Source organism: Salvelinus fontinalis, chromosome 35 (assembly GCF_029448725.1).
Source record: "Salvelinus fontinalis isolate EN_2023a chromosome 35, ASM2944872v1, whole genome shotgun sequence".
NCBI lineage: Eukaryota > Metazoa > Chordata > Actinopteri > Salmoniformes > Salmonidae > Salvelinus > Salvelinus fontinalis.
In genome coordinates this window covers 13,349,453-13,363,028 of record NC_074699.1, presented here as the reverse complement: position 1 = coordinate 13,363,028, position 13,576 = coordinate 13,349,453, and the positions used below count along the sequence as shown (strand labels likewise).

General features: G+C 44.9%; 1 protein-coding gene across 1 annotated transcript in view; it reads left to right on the top strand.

Annotated features, from left to right (window-relative positions):
• The window catches only part of LOC129834339 (T-cell immunomodulatory protein-like), a 118,831-nt gene that overhangs the window by 24,213 nt on the left and 81,042 nt on the right, over nt 1–13,576 (top strand). The window contains exons 8-9 of the mRNA XM_055899239.1: nt 345–426; nt 4,705–4,799. Of these exons, the coding sequence (XP_055755214.1) occupies nt 345–426; nt 4,705–4,799 (177 nt within the window). The remainder of the gene's footprint in view (nt 1–344; nt 427–4,704; nt 4,800–13,576) is intronic.

Genomic DNA, 13,576 nt, shown 5'->3' with positions numbered 1-13,576 from the left:
TGATACTCCTGCCATATTTATATACAGTAAAGAGAAACCTTTTGTATAGAGAGACTATTCCAGCTTGAATCTCAAAGCCCAGCCATGTTATTCGCTTTGCTACTGTTCCACTGTAACCCCCCCGTGTCCCCTGTCACCCCCGTGTCCCCTGTTACCCCCCCGTGTCCCCTGTCACCCGTGTCCCGTCACCCACTCTGCCTGCTCACACAATTAAAGCAGCCCCTTACTAATGGATGGTCAAAGTACCAGGCCATTTGTCCTTTCACTCTGTCCATCGTTCAGTTTTGAAATGTACAGTAGCCAACTGTATCTACGTTTTAATTTGAACGTTCCTTTTTTTTCAGGATGGGATCTTCACCAAAACCCAGCCCGGAAGTATACCAGAAAATGTCAAGAAAGTTGGCCAGTCTTCTTTTGTCGACTTTAGTGAGTTTTCTCATTCCGTGTTTTCTCATTCGGTCTTTTAAACTCCCAGTTCCATCATTGCTCTTTCGCTAAATGTAACTGTCTGTGCTCTTTCGGGATGACATTTTCAAACAGCTCTGATCTAATAGCATTTCCCAGACAGAGAGAGCACAGAGTTTCCCAACATCCTATCTTGTTAGAATGTCTCAGCTTTACTCATTGTTCAGAGGTTTGTTGGCTTGGGCGTTGAAGTAAAAACTCAGTCCCAGTAGATGAGTTGTAATCTTAAAGTTGAAGAGGGTCCAAAATCACGTTGTATTTCTAGATGGGCCACAGGGTTCTAATCAATTCCATATCATAAAGCAGCATATCCACTCTAAGTAAACTATTTGTTACATTTTGACTGGATGAAACACACACACAAATACATACATACACATCATTGCCAAGATCAATATTTTAACAGTCAGGGGTGTCATGAAATATTTAGAGTACAAATTTCCTCATCCCAAAAATGCTAATGTTTCTTGAGCCCAGGGAAATACCAAGGGAAATTACCTATGTGGTTTTCTGTGTGTATTTAATTCTTTATTTCTGACGGACTTGGCCTTTTTGTTCAAATCTCAAGCTTATCTGAGCAAACTTTTTCTTTAATCATCTTTTCACTTTATCACTATGGAAATGTCACTTCAAGCTGTTACCATGGTTAGGAAGGTTAAGAGGAGGATGCTCAAAGACTTTCCTTAAAGATTCAGAGGGATATATCTTGTCATCGCTGTTACACTTTCAGGCTCTGGAGGTCAATAAGGATTGACGGGAATCGGAGGAACGCGTCTTTGCTTTTGCCCCCGTTTGTTTATGTGACGTGTCACTGTTTTGATCAGCTGTGCACATGTGTAGGTGATGCTGTTTTAAATGGAAAATGGATGACTAATGAATGAAGACGGACTGACCATTCATAGTATGAAACACAATGAGTGTTGAATGTTGGCTCTGATGTTGGAGCTCCCAATTACTCCCTGTTGCCCTCTCGTTACCTTCTATTAACCCCTCGGAATTCATTATATTTTCCATCCTTTTCTTTTTCTGCACTTGCTTGCTCTTGGCCCATGTCACTGCATCATGCCAGGCAGGCAGGAGAACTGGGGCATAAGCCAGCACACGCCTGTAACACCTGCAACGAGTTTAAAGAGCTTAATTGCACTGATCTTCAAAGCACGTTGTCCTTGATTTCACTTTTGTTCCCATGACCTCCAGGAGAGGAATGAACGAGAAGGAGACTGGGCTCTTCAAAAGGGTCAAATGATTTCAATGTGCGAGAAATAAAAATAAAAAAGCAGCACAGAAAAGCTGGATGTGTGCAGATAGAACACAGACAGGGGGAGCTGGGAGAGGGGAGAATAGACAGAGGGAGTAATAGAGAGAGGGAGATGGAGCTGGGCGAAGGGGGAATAGACAGAGGGAGTAATAGAGAGAGGGAGATGGAGCTGGGCGAAGGGGGAATAAACAGAGGGAGTAATAGAGAGAGATGGAGAAGGGGGAATAGACAGAGGGAGGAATAGAGAGAGGGAGATGGAGCTGGGAGAAGGGGGAATAGACAGAGGGAGCTAGGAGAGGGGGGAATAGGCAGAGGGAGATGGAGATAGAGCTGGGAGAGGGAGGAATAGAGAGAGGGGGATGGAGCTGGGAGAGGGGGGGATAGAGAGAGGGAGATTGAGCTTGGAGAGGGGGGAATAGACAGAGGGAGCTGGGAGAGGGAGGAATAGGCAGAGGGAGATGGAGCTGGGAGAGGGAGGAATAGAGAGATGGAGCTGGGAGAGGGGGGGGGAATAGAGAGAGGGAGATGGGAGAAGGGGGAATAGACAGAGGGAGCTAGGAGAGGGGGGAATAGAGAGAGGGAGATGGAGCTGGGAGAGGGGGGAATAGAGAGATGGAGCTGGGAGAGGGGGGGGAATAGAGAGAGGGAGATGGGATAAGGGGGAATAGACAGAGGGAGCTAGGAGAGGGGGGAATAGAGAGAGGGAGATTGAGCTTGGAGAGGGGGGAATAGACAGAGGGAGGAATAGAGAGATGGAGCTGGGAGAGGGAGGAATAGAGAGATGGAGCTGGGAGAGGGAGGAATAGAGAGAGGGAGAGGGAGGAATAGAGAGAGGGAGATGGAGCTGGGAGAGGTAAGAATAGAGAGAGGGAGATGGAGGAATAGAGAGAGGGAGATGGAGCTGGGAGAGGGAGATGGAGCTGGGAGAGGGAGGAATAGAGAGAGGGAGATGGAGCTGGGAGATGGAGGAATAGAGAGAAGGAGATGGGAAAGCGAGGAGCGTGACGCGTCTGCTTGATATCAGAGTGGGAGTTATTCTGATCACACTCCAAGCTTTCAATTTCCGCATACACCTCAGTGATAGATCGCGGATACAAGAGAGACCGTCCTCCTAAACCGCTTCCCCAACACACACACCATCTCTATCACCTTACTCACTACATCATCAACAATTCATCCATAACATGAATCTAGACGCTTTCAAATGGTGAGAAATGTAATGATGGGCTGTTTCCATTTTACACCCACAAGCACACATTCATTGTGTGGTTTTTCAGTGTTACCAACTAAGGTTAGACTTTCTTCCAAAGACTTTAGTCAGGCGTGTCAAACTCATTCCATGGAGGGCCTGCAGGTTTTAGTTTTTTTTTCTCCTTTCAGTTAAGACCTAGACAACCAGGTGAAGGGGAGTTCCTTACTAATTATTGACCTTAATTCAGCAATCAAGTACAAGGTTTGAGGGAAAAGCCGCAGACGCTCTGCCCTCCGTGGAATGAGTTTGACACGCGCATTAGAATGACTCCACGAGAATGTCTGTTGAAGTAAACCACAGTTTAACGGCTGCATCCGCTGGTGCAACGCTTCCGTCACAATATAGCCATGCCACCGTAGTCTTAATGCGTGCACAACATACGCCAGACAAAACATTCCGTCCGCCTTATCGTAACCGTAATTGCATTTCTCAAAGCGACAGCGCCCGATGCGTAAGTCATTGATGGAGACTGCACAGCTAAGGACCACGGGAGGAGTTGACTGTTAATGCAGGTGGAGGAGTTACGTCGACGACGTGACAATTTGTGTTCTGGTTTTTCTCCCGAGCGACCGTACTAGCGTACATCTGAGGTGACGACGTTTTTTTGCTGCGCGCTTCGCGAAGGATTTCCTCTCCTCCGTTAGTGTCTTAACAGTGACAGCTCTGTAGAAGTGTGACAGCTTTGTAGAACTACAGTGGTCCGTGTGCAGAGTCTTCTCAGATAATGCTTTTGAAATATGAATGGGGTATTTTTGATGGTTCCGCCCCCCTCTCTCCCAGGCAGTATTTATTTTTTTGTTCATCTCTGGTGTGATATTTCTCTGACGTTGTCGAGGTACACTTCTCTGCCTCTTTTTTTTGAGAACATTGTTAGAGAGGCAAACTAGTGACACACGTTATTCTTAGCTTTTGCATTGTCATGGTAAGGAATTCTGAAATACTTCTTCATGGTCGTCCTCAAGGATAACACCTCGTACATTGTTTCCTCTTTAAATCGGCCGCACCAACACACACGCAAATAAAATGTGTCCAACTTTTCACATTGACACACACACAGAGAGAGCCTCCTTAGCCCTTCCCAAGTCTGGTTGCATGACAGGGTCCAGATCAGATTACAGACTGGGGTGTTGTAATGTGTCTGCCTGCAGGCTGGTTCCCTGGGCCAGGGGAATACAGGAAGTGTGGAGAGTGTGTAATCTCTGGGTTTCTCCGCAGGCCCGGCCTCTGATTTACATTGTTATTGGTCCTGTGTTGTATCCTATGAATGCCAATGGGGTTGTCACCCTGCATCAGAGCTTCACCAGGCACTGCGGTTTCCCTCTCTCTCTCTTTCTTCTCCTATCTCCCCATCCGCCTCTCCCTCTCTCTGTGTCTTTTCCTTCTCCCACTCTCTGTCTGAATAATAATGTCCTTCATTAGTGGAAGCCAGTGCCATCCTACTGGTCTGACAGTAAACATCAGTGGATGATAACACAGAAAAACGACTGGCAAGCTCGCTCCGATTTGTGAAACTACTGTTTTAGTCTCCATCGTTCACCTTTTACCTCACTCCCATCTCTCATCTCCCTCCCTCCCTACCTACCTGTCTCTCTCTCTCTTTACTCAATGCCATGATGAAATGTTTTTACTCTTACCTCCGCTGTTCTGTCTCTGTTCATCTCAGTCTTCCCCGTCATCCTGCTTTTTTGTTGCTCCTTGTTTTGTTCATGTCTTTCTCTTTTTCTCCCAGATGGAGATGGGTTCCAGGACCACCTTCTCCCAGTGTGTCTGGACGATGCATGCCACAGGAGTGCCATCTACCTTTCTAAGCCCGGGGAACCTGAGGTACAGTGCTCCCCCCATTTGAAACCTGACGAGAGACCTTGAATCCTGCTCCATCCTTCAACTAAACTAGCCCTGCCTTCGTCCTTCACAGGCTGCCATTTTGAGTGTCCGTTTTTTTTCTTTTCTTCTTTCAGACATGAGCATCTTGGTTATGTTGTAAACACAAGGGGTCCTTTAGAAGAGCTGCTGAGTGACACAGCCAATACCCGCATCACCCCCACCTCTTCACCTCTGTCTGACTCCCATCTCTTAGTCTCAGAACCACTCTCCCCCATAACTACCCCCCCTCATCCAGGAGATCGACAGCAGACACTCATAAGTGGCAGGACAACAATAGGGGAAAATGGGTTTATAGCCACTCCGAGACTAATGAGAGTCTTGCAGAGAAGATAACAGTCAGCACGGCTTTCACATTTTCCCCCACACACGTCTGCTTTTGTGTGCCTGTCACAGACAATTATGATTTGAGCAGGGGGAGACTGAGGGAGAAGGAAAGGAGAAAGATGGCAGAACACATGTTGGCTTTTGTTTGGTTGTCATACTGTGCAGTTGTTCGCTGTCATTGATGAGGAGAATGGAAAAGTTTTCTGTAGGTGATTCCATTAGCGATCCTCTAGCGAGCAACTTCTACCTTTACTCACTCTATCTTCTCCCCCACTTTCTATATATACTGTATCTCTCTTGCACTTTTATTTTTTCTTCTCTCTCTCTTTTTTTCTCTCTCACCACTGAGTTCCTGCTCGTTTTCTCTCAGCTAGCCTGTGTAGTTCCCTCTGACCTCAGGCTACGAGACATGATTGGATTAGAAGCTTGGTAGGAGGAGATGCTCTGTTCAATCAGTGTCTGGGATCTTTGTCTGTGTAGGTACGCGTTCCGGTACGTTCCTGCAGGTGTATATGCTTCTGTCAAGACGTGTCTGTGTGTGCAGGAACATGGCTCCCCCCACTTTCCCCTCCCACACTGATTGAGGCCATTTGATCTCGCTGTGTGTTTTTCCTATCACGCTAATCCGCTGCTCATTGACAACGTAAACATGTAGCTTCACACTCATTAGACTGTTTACAGAGGCTGTCCATTATATTCACTCACACTGCATGTGTACACGCCCTCTGAATATGAGCACAGCACACTGGGTCTCATTGAATTGCTGCATGAGAAGGGATAAGCTATTTTCTCCAATAGCTGGAACTCCATACATCTACCTACCATATCCATCCAGACCTATACCAATCCACCCCATATCCATCCAGACCTATACCAATCCACCCCATATCCATGAAGTATTAGTATCTCTTTTGAGTGTACAGTGCCTTGCAAAGTATTCATCCCCCTTGGCGTTTTTCCTATTTTGTTGCATTACAACCTGTAATTTAAATTGATTTTCATTTGGATTTCATGTAATGGACATACACAGAATAGTCCAAATTGGTGAAGTGAAATTTAAAAAATGACTTGTTTCCAAAAAATTCTACAAATAAATAAGTAAAAGTGGTGCGTGCATATGTCTTCACCCCCTTTGCTATGATCCCCTAAATATGATCTGGTGCAACCAATTACCTTCAGAAGTCACATAATTATATTGCACACAGGTGGGCTTTATTTAACTAAGTGTCACGTGATCTGTCACATGGCCCCAAGTCTGCAACATCATCAAGCAAGGGGCACTACCAAGCAAGCGGCACCATGAAGACCAAGGAACTCCAAACAGGTCAGGGACAAATTTGTGGAGAAGTACAGATCAGGGTTGGGTTATAAAAAAATATTCAAAACTTTGAACATCCCACAGAGCACCATTAAATTCATTATTAAAAAATGGAAAGAATATGGCACCACAGCAAACCTGCCAAGAGAGGGCCGTCCACCAAAACTCACGGCCCAGGCAAGGAGGGCATTAATCAGAGAGGCAACAAAGAGACCAAAGATGACCCTGAAGGAGCTGCAAAGCTCCACAGCGGAGATTAGAGTATCTGTCCATAGGACAAATTTAAGCCGTACACTCCACATAGCTGGGCTTTACGGATGAGTGGCCAGAAAAACGGCATTGCTTAAAGAAAAAAATAAGCAAACATGTTTGCTGTTCGCCAAAAGGCATGTGGGAGACTCACCAAACATATGGAAGAAGGTACTCTGATCAGATGAGACTAAAATTGAGCTTTTTGGCCATCAAGGAAAACGATATGTCTGGCGCAAACCCAACACATCATTACCCCGAGGATCCTCATCACCCCGAGGATCCGCATCCCCACAGTGAAGCATGGTGGTAGCAGCATCATGCTCTGGGGATGTTTTTCCATCGGCAGGGACTGGGAAACTGGTCAGAATTGAAGGAATGATGGATGGCACTAAATATAGGGAAATTCTTGAGGAAAACCTGTTTCAGTCTTCCAAAGATTTGAGACTGGGTCGAGGTTCACCTTCCAGCAGGACAATGACCCTAAGCATACTGCTAAAGCAACATTCGAGTGGTTTAAGGGGAAACATTTAAATGTCTTGGAATGGCCTCATCAAAGCCCAGACCTCAATTCACTTGAGAATCCATGGTATGACTTAAAGATTGCTGTACACCAGCGGAACCCATCGAACTTGAAGGAGCTGGAGCAGTTTTGCCTTGAAGAATGGGCAGAAATCCCAGTGGCTATATGTGCCAAGCTTATAGAGACATACTCCAACAGACTTGCAGCTGTAATTGCTGCAAACGGTGGCTCTACAAAGTATTGACTTTAGGGGGGTGAATAGTTATGCACGCTCAAGTAAAGTTTGTTTGTGTTATTTCTTGTTTGTTTCACAATAAAAAATATTTTACATCTTCAAAGTGGTAGGCATGTTGTGTAAATCAAATGATACAAACCCCCCAAAAATCTATTTTAATTCCAGGTTGTAAGGCAACAAAATAGGAAAAATGTAAAGGGGGGATACTTTCGCAAGCCACTAGGTTTGATTTCACCCAGCTCTCTGTGTCTGTGGTCGGGGCAGGAGTCACGTGTCCCCCCTCCGACAGGATCCAGACATGTTAATGGAACCTATAGCCGGCCCTTCCTCCAGAGACTGGGATACGTGGGCCGGGAGGTGGCCTAGAATTTGATTGTCCCTTAATCGGCGTGTCGGGAGGAAAGCCCATCCATAAAACATGGAGAGGGGAACGGCAGATTGTCTGAGGAGGCATGAGTAAGCGCCTAGGGATGTGCAAAGAATTCCAATGTGTAGGGGAGGGAGGGTGGGGTACATGGGTTGGCTCGTACAGCTCCACCTCCCCTCCCCTCCCCAGCCCACCACACTGTTATTCATTTCATTTTCATGTACTGCATATCCAAACCTTTGTCCCTAGGTTTGACAGTATCTGGAGCTGGTCGGATTGTTTCTTTGTATTTCTTTTTGGGAGGAAGATAAATAATATTTGTTCCTGTTGCCTGATTTATTACTCAGCCTTCTGCAGTGCTGCTGGCACCATTACAGCATGAGAACACTGTCCTGAATAGAAAAGTTTGTCGAGCCGAGTGTGTGTGTGTGTGTGTGTGTGCTTGTGTGTGTACAGTATATACAATGTTAGGTAGCCTGTGTCTTCTTGATCCATTTGGATGGTCAGTCAATCATCTGAAGACTCACGACATGAGTGGGAACGGACAGTTGAGTTGAATCCCAGCCAAAGCCCACATCACTTGATGCATATGAGAGTGGAACAGGGCATTTTCTCCACCCCACCGCTTTAATATACACTGGCAAATTTCCAATGTGAAAGAGTCAGGCCATCAGTCTGAGACAGGGCACGGTAACACCAGGTGACATCCACAGATAACCTCTGTCTTTGTGACATGCTGACATGTGGGTGTAGTCTGTCACCAGCTTTGTCATCAGCTCTGCCTCCCCGAACTCTTTCTCTCTCATGGACACCTGTCCAATGTTTTGTTATTCATCACAGGGCAATGAAATACGCTCTCTTTTTCTCTTGCTCTTCCTCACTCATTAAGCACCTCTTGCATTTCCCCTATTTTGTAACTTTTTGTGACATTTGCGTTAAAGGCATTTTATCTTGGCCTCAATTGTTAATTTGTCAAATCTGACTTTTAAAAAATCTCTGCATCTCTAACTCTATCAGGAGAGATGTGGCATGCCATATACAGAAGTCCATCATAGATTATATACATAATTTAAGTAAGGAATGAACGCCGACTTTCTATACATTACCTTGGAATGAATGGACGACGCAGTAGGATGATGGGTTTGCGGAGTCCCTCTGTGGAGTTAATTTTTCCAAGGTAATATACAGAGCGGAGGGGTTTTACCCCGCTTATACATTACCACAGATTCCAAAGAAAACAATACTAAAGCACAGATTTCTGATATAGAATAGAAATGACATGTTTTCATTTATATTTTCATTTTGATAAGTACATTTATACTTTTTTACCATCCCACCAGACCTGGTTGCTAGTCCGTTGTCAAAGACGTGATCCAGTCGTTCGTTCTTTTTATTCGGTTGCCAAGATGGCCGGCAACGTTCTTATCCCTTGCTTGCTAGCTAGCCAACTATAGCTAGCACAGTCACGTCAAACACTACAGCCAGAATAACAGCAGAGTAGCTGCATTTGCATTTGTTTAAGCTGTTTTCTAGTGGCATTTATTTGGATACATCCATAACAATGAGCTGATGATGCACCATTTCACCTGGCATAGAAAAGTGACTCACTCTTCACTGTTCATTACAGTACAGGAGGTCACATTGGAAATGAAACACTAGGCGAAAAGCTAGCTAAATCGTCTGGTGCTAGCAAATCTGCCAAAAATAACAACCGAATTCAACAATACCAGTTGCTGAAAACAGCTCGTCAAACTATACTGAACAAAAATATAAACGCAACAATTTCAAAGATTTTACTGAGTTACAGTTTATATAAGTAAATCAGTCATTTGAAATAAATTCATTAGGCCCTAATCTATGGATTTCACATGACTGGGCAGGGGTACAGCCATGGATGGGCCTTGAAGGGCATAGGCCCACCCACTGGGAGCCAGGCCCAGCCAATCAGAATGAGTTTTTCCACACAAAATGGCTTTATTACATACAGAAATACTGTTCAACATGGATTGTTGTGGCAAAGGAGAAATGCTTACTAACAGGGATGTAACAAATTTAAGCACAAAATCTGAGAGAAATAAGCTTTTTGTGCGTATGGAAAATGTATGGGATCTTTTATTTCAGCTCATTTAACATGGGACCAACACTTTACATGTTGCGTTTATAATTTTGTTCAGTGTAGAAACATGTGGGAGGATTTGACAGCAGTGCCATTTTACACGATGACTGCAGCATTGAGGACATTTACATGCACAGTAATAATTCAATAATAAATTGATTATGACAGTTGGCTGATTATGCAATAGTCATGTAAACACTTTACTCTGTTTATCGTAATCGGCTTAAGGTCAAACTCGAAGTAAGCATAAGCCGATTAAAACACCTGGTTTTCAGGCCTCCCGGGTGGTGCAGTGGCCTAGGACACTGCATCGCAGCGCTAGCTGCGCCACCAGACACTCTGGGTTCGCGCCCAGGCTCTGTCGCAGCCGGCCACGACCGGGAGGTCCGTGGGGCGACGCACAATTGGCCTAGCATCGTCCGGGTTAGGGAGGGTTTGGCCGGTAGGGATATCCTTGTCTCATCGCGCACCAGCGACTCCTGTGTGCCGGGCGCTGTGCGCGCTAACCAAGTGTTTCCTCCGACACATTCCTCCGACACAAGCACAGTGTTTCCTCCGACACATTGGTGCGGCTGGCTTCCGGGTTGGAGGCGCGCTGTGTTAAGAAGCAGTGCGGCTTGGTTGGGTTGTGTTTCGGAGGACACATGGCTTTCGACCTTCGTCTCTCCCGAGCCCGTACGGGAGTTGTAGCGATGAAACAAGATAGTAATTACTAGCAATTGGATACCACGAAAATTGGGGAGAAAAGCGGGTAAAAAAAAATAAAAATGGTTTTCTGAGCAGTCATTATTAGGACATGTAACCTTAATTGGCGTTCCAGTAGTGTATTTGATCTGCACATGTGCTATCGCCAGCCGAGCGAACCTCCCTCTTTAGCGCGAGTGAAGTGAGTTCGGAACAACTGAATGGCTGCGTTTCAAACGCATGAAAAAACACCCTCGTCCACTTATGCCTTTGGGGGAATCCAGGTCACCATCTTGGACGTCGGTCCAAACAAGGGAATTTCGCAACATAAGCCCCTCGGCCCTCGTTTTTGATGGAGTTTGAAATGCCCCATAATTCAATTCGCCATGATTCTACATCCGCTAAGAAAAGTCAGCCGAAACTTAAAACTTCAACTTCAATATGGATAAGTGAACATACAAGTGTAATTTAAAAGGTTAGAAATTGTGCTACTAATGCACATGACGGCACAAACACCTCTCATAAAAGTAATGACGTTTTTCTTTGGTTAGCTTTTGGAAATTGTAGAAATAAAACATTTTCCTTCATAAGTTCCAGGCTAACTTTAGTTAGCATATTAATTTGCTAGCTATCATACAGTAGGTGTATATTAATAATTATATAGTTAATATAGGTAGACATGCAATCCTAATTGACTGAAGCACATATAAAGTGCACAGAAGCTACCTGTGGCAGAAAACACAATCATCGCGCGATGAAGGAGTGACGAATTTCCGGTAAGGGCGTTCCATTTTTAAAAATCATTCCTTTCTCCTTTGCCCCTTGCCCTGCAAGTGAATACTCTTGAGACGTCATCGGTAGTGTCCACTTAATTTGAGGGCTGAGGGGATAGGGTGTCTTTTAAGTGTTTGGAATGCGAACAATGTATACGTCAAAGAAGTACTTTCCACATTCAAACTCAGGAACAGATATGCTTACCAAAAATAACATGGTCACTATGGTAGGGCGTTTATTTTCATTGGAGTTTATCAGAGTGCCATCAGGTAGCCTGATTTCAGATGTGTCAATGTAAATCAAATCAAATCAAATTTATTAGTCACATACACATGGTTAGCAGATGTTAATGCGAGTGTAGCGAAATGCTTGTGCTTCTAGTTCCGACAATGCAGTAATAACAACAAGTAATCTAACCTAACAATTCCGCAACTACTACCTTATACACGCAAGTGTAAAGGGATAAAGAATATGTACATAAAGATATATGAATGAGTGATGGTACAGACGGCATAGGCAAGGTGCAGTAGATGGTATAGAGTACGGTATATACCTATGAGATGAGTACTGTAGGGTATGTAAACATAAAGTGGCATAGTTTAAAGTGGCTAGTGGTACATGTATTACATAAAGATGGCAAGATGCAGTAGATGATATAGAGTACAGTATATACATATACATAAGAGATGTGTAATGTAGGGTATGTAAACATTATATTAGGTGGCATTGTTTAAAGTGGCTGGTGGTACATTTTTACATAATTTCCATCAATTCCCATTTTTAAGGTGGCTGGAGCTGAGTCAGTTTGTTGGCAGCGGCCGCTAAATGTTAGTGGTGGCTGTTTAACAGTCTGATGGCCTTGAGATAGAAGCTGTTTTTCAGTCTCTCGGTCCCTGCTTGGATGCACCTGTACTGACCTCGCCTTCTGGATGATAGCGGGGTGAACAGGTAGTGGCTTGGGTGGTTGTCCTTGATGATCTTTATGGCCTTCCTGTGACATCGGGTGGTGTAGGTGTCCTGGAGGGCAGGTAGTTTGCCCCGGGTGATGCGTTCTGCCGACCTCACTACCCTCTGGAGAGCCTTACGGTTGTGTGCGGAGCAGTTGCCGTACCAGGCGGTGATACAGCCCGACAGGATGCTCTCGATTGTGCATCTGTAGAAGTTTGTGAGTGCTTTTGGTGACAAGCCGAATTTCTTCAGCCTCCTGAGGTTGAAGAGGCGCTGCTGCGCCTTCTTCACAACGCTGTCTGTGTGGGTGGACCAATTCAGTTTGTCCGTGATGTGTACACCGAGGAACTTAAAACTTTCCACCTTCTCCACTACTGACCCGTCGATGTGGATAGGGGGGAGCTCCCTCTGCTGTTTCCTGAAGTCCACAATCATCTCCTTTGTTTTGTTGACGTTGAGTGTGAGGTTATTTTCCTGACACCACACTCCGAGGGCCCTCACCTCCTCCCTGTAGGCCGTCTCGTCGTTGTTGGTAATCAAGCCTACCACTGTAGTGTCGTCCGCAAACTTGATGATTGAGTTGGAGGCGTGCATGGTCACGCAGTCGTGGGTGAACAGGGAGTACAGGAGAGGGCTCAGAACGCACCCTTGTGGGTGGATTATTAGGGGAATTGTTATTTTGGTAAAGCATGTAAACGTTTTAATCGAACTATTGCATTATTGTGCGCACTGTACTCATTGACGGATCACTCACCACGTTAGGTCATCAGATGCTGCAAAAACAAATGAATCCTAGTTGGCTACGTTTTTCCTCATTGGACCTGCGTTTAGAATGTATCCCATTTCCGTTTGTGTAGTTGTTGATTTGACTTTGTTACATTGTAGCAAGTACGGTCTGCATGGTGCATATCTGGTTTTAATGCCAACTCTAAAATTATTTTAGCCAATCAGAAATGAGTATTCAACAATAATGTGGTATAAATTATTATAATAATAGGCTGCTCTCCATGGGAATTGAAAGAACAAAATAGTTTTTCACTGCGGATCATAAAGTAAGGCGTTCATTAGAAGCATGTTTTTATCATGTTGTCCACGGCGACGCCTGTGTTCTCTATGGATATAATGGCACCTCGTCTGCCGTTCCCCTTGGCTTCTGAAATTTTAATTTCTTGGCCTAAT